At 37.8% G+C, this 3,296-nt stretch overlaps 1 protein-coding gene across 1 annotated transcript; it reads right to left on the minus strand.

Annotated features, from left to right (window-relative positions):
- Nucleotides 1–1,626: 1,626 nt before the first annotated feature.
- On the minus strand, nucleotides 1,627–2,790 carry LOC141405860 (proteasome assembly chaperone 2). Its single transcript, XM_073990675.1, has one exon. The coding sequence runs from the start codon at nucleotides 2,682–2,684 to the stop codon at nucleotides 1,950–1,952; it is 735 nt and encodes a 244-aa protein (XP_073846776.1). The 5' UTR covers nucleotides 2,685–2,790; the 3' UTR covers nucleotides 1,627–1,949.
- Nucleotides 2,791–3,296: the final 506 nt, after the last annotated feature.

The following is a 3,296-nucleotide window of genomic DNA, read 5'->3' on the forward strand; positions in this document are numbered from 1 at the left end:
GCAAATAATTTGCACTTGAAACACCAACACGTGTAATGTTCACAGTTTTATACTAACATACAAATAAGATATTATCAAGGTAAATTAATAAGGACATAGCATCTGGATGGTATTTACTCTGTTCCAGAACCTGTGGATAAAAAGTCTACGTTTTATTCTTTTAGAAGCAAAGTCTGCCAATGGAAGAAGAGAGCTTAAATTTTTTGCAATGGCGTGGGTGGTCAAACGGCGGAGATATCACAATACTCGCTAATACAAACGAAGTCATTTTGGATATTTGACTTGTAATGTCAAATATCACAGCATTGGATTGTGGACCTTCCAAAGGCAAAGTTTGACAATGAAATTAGAAAAGATCGCCTTTACAATGATGCAAAGTAGGTGTATATACGTGGTCCATCAACAGAGATATCACAATAGTTGTAAAACATCCATTTTTTGATTCGTTTATAAGTACATATAATGACAAATATCCCAGCATAGTACGTTTACATATAACCGGATTTAATCAAACCCTTGGATTTCGAATGTAAATTACATTGAGTATACGCCAAATAAACCCTCATATAGAAGGTTAACCTGACAAAAGCTAAAAGCGACAGGGTGCCTTCTCAAATCTTCAGTGGACCATCTACATGAGGAGGCAAAAATTCTTCCTGTAAAGCAACACAATGAGATGCTTTCGTTGCAGTACCTGCTTGGATGTTATCGTGTGAGCCATCCCAATCACCATCTTGTGGGTAGGCCCGGCCCATTCAGGGAGATCAGGAAGGATATCCATGCTCTAGAGGGAGAGGTCCAACGATACAGGAGAGAACCCCTAGATCAACAAGCATATCAAGCAGGATTGAATAGCATCCAACGGACGCAGTTGCCAAGGCCTTAAGCAATTATAGTGTGAATAAAGTACTTGGAGTACATCCTCCATCTATCGCAGCTGAGGAGCGTCAGCTGCCACGACAAACTAGAGTAGTTTTGGCCCAACTACGCTCGGGATATTGCAGTCGCCTAAATTCTTATTGGGCGGAAATCGATCGCACCGTGCAAGACATCTGCCCAGTATGCGGCATGGGCCCGCACGACGCACAACACCTTTTTAACTGCCCCGCCAAACCTACCCATCTAACTCCAGTGGATCTATGGCTACATCCCATCGAAGCAGCCACTTTTCTTGAACTGGAGATAGACCCAGAGCCAGATTGAACAGAGGAACGAACAAATAAACATAACAAAAACACTGTTACAACAACAACAACAAAGCTCTAATGTAAACATGACGTTAGTCACTAATATTAAGGAAGACATTCACCCTTATTACGGTTGGCGTAGTTGTTCAAGTGCCCGAGGCGTAGTTTACATTTTTTATATGATGAACGTACAACGGTTAGTAGGTTGGTCTTTCTTCTCGATTACATGTTTAAAAATGATCTACTTCCAGTACTGCAAGAATCTACAAATTCCTACTATTTTTACCGGTAACATAAACAAAAAACCAGGTAACCAATGAGTTTCCGTGGCGAAAACTGAAACTATAGTCTTCCATACCAAACCTACACCAGAGAGCTGCTTTGTATCGACGCATCTATGTAGTGTACCGCATCATTTCGTAAGATAAAAAACCGGCCGTTATTATTCCAATATTACAAAAATATTTTATTCATATCACCCAAAACAACAAAAAGTATTATATACATATTTATTTTACATTAACACTCATTATTATATGTCTTCTTTTGTTATAGTTTGGATTTTACTTTAATTGGTACCGTTTCGGTTAACATAAAAGTTTAAAGTTATTATTAAATTTCAAGGAGGACATTCTTGGCATTAGCTTTTAAGTTGCAAAATTATATTTTTCATGCTTCTAAACAGGTTTATTTTGCGGTTTTAAGTTCGTCCAATAATAAAAGAAAACATATAATAGTGGCCCTATACTAATATATGTGTATTTAAAAAATTAGTTCTGGAATATCATTGCCGAACAAAAGTTTCCACGATATAGGAACCTTCAACTGCAAACCACCTTCATCAGTTTTTAGTGCTAGGAATTCTTTACAAAGTTCACTCAATTCGCTTAAAATTAGTGCAGCATCTGTAGAATTATCGCCTTCTAACAGGTAACGGAATAGGATCATGACCGGCACCTTCTGTTCTTCCATGATTTTGTAAAGATCCAAGGCATTACCGCCACCAAATATCATTTCACCACCAAACTCTTTCCATTTCATATTCGTCAGCCTATCTCCATAGTTTTCCTTAAATGAATTACTAGCCTTGAATTCATAGGGACAAGAGTCTATGATTCGCTTTTCAAAACCCAAACTTCCACTCAGAATAATAACTCTGGCAGCAATTTTCAATATGTTGGCGAGCTCATTGTGAAAGCTGGTCATATGAGTTGAAATAAACGGTGATCGAAATTGAAAGACGAGCAGCTTACTTTCTGGGCACGAGTACAATTCACAAGCAGAAATTTTTTCCTCAGGTGAATGTTGGAAAGCCGATGGCCCGTAACATGGTATTAAGGCGGGATGCAAAAGTGAAGCCACTCGTTTAAGACTTTTGGATGATATCAACAAATCACATGCTAATTGAGCAGCATTTCCAATACAAATACTGGGAATAATAACCGTGTATCCCTTAAATTCTTCCAGCTGTACATTGTTTTTAAATTGGAGAAGCATTTTATTTATGTTATTTTTTTGTTGTGTGGTTTGGATGTTTGGAATGACTATGCTGAAAACAGTAGAGTTGTGTAGTTCCGGAACGAACTAGTTCCAAGGAACTATTCCGGACAAGGAACTATTGGAACTATATCCAGCTCTTGCGTTTATATAGTTCCTTTAGTTCATATACATATGTAGTTCCTTTCTTTTTTCTGGTTCCTTCAATTTAACGCCTAGGTCGATCTTACGTTGTTGCTGTTTGTTCGCTGAAATTTACTTATTTATTTTTATGTCAATTCATCCAACAAACCATGAAAACATTTCGGCCTCGGAACTATTTGGAACGAAGGAAGCAAAAAGAGCGACGAAAGAGAACGATTCGTTGAACCATTTCGGTCTCGGAACTATTTGGAATGAAAGGAACGATGAAAGAGAAAGATTCGTTGAACTATATCGGTCTCGGAACTATTTGGAACTATATTAAGGAACTAGTTCTTTTTGGGAAAAAGAACTAGAAAGATCGATCCGCTTCGGGAACTAGATTGCCCAACTATAGAAAACAGATGAAATTATATGCAGAAGGGGGGAGGTAGAGCTGACAAAATAATCGATGGTAAAATCGATACTTTA

This window comes from Musca autumnalis, unplaced genomic scaffold (assembly GCF_047663935.1).
Source record: "Musca autumnalis isolate F117 unplaced genomic scaffold, ASM4766393v1 scaffold_5, whole genome shotgun sequence".
In the NCBI taxonomy this organism is placed as follows: Eukaryota; Metazoa; Arthropoda; class Insecta; order Diptera; family Muscidae; genus Musca; species Musca autumnalis.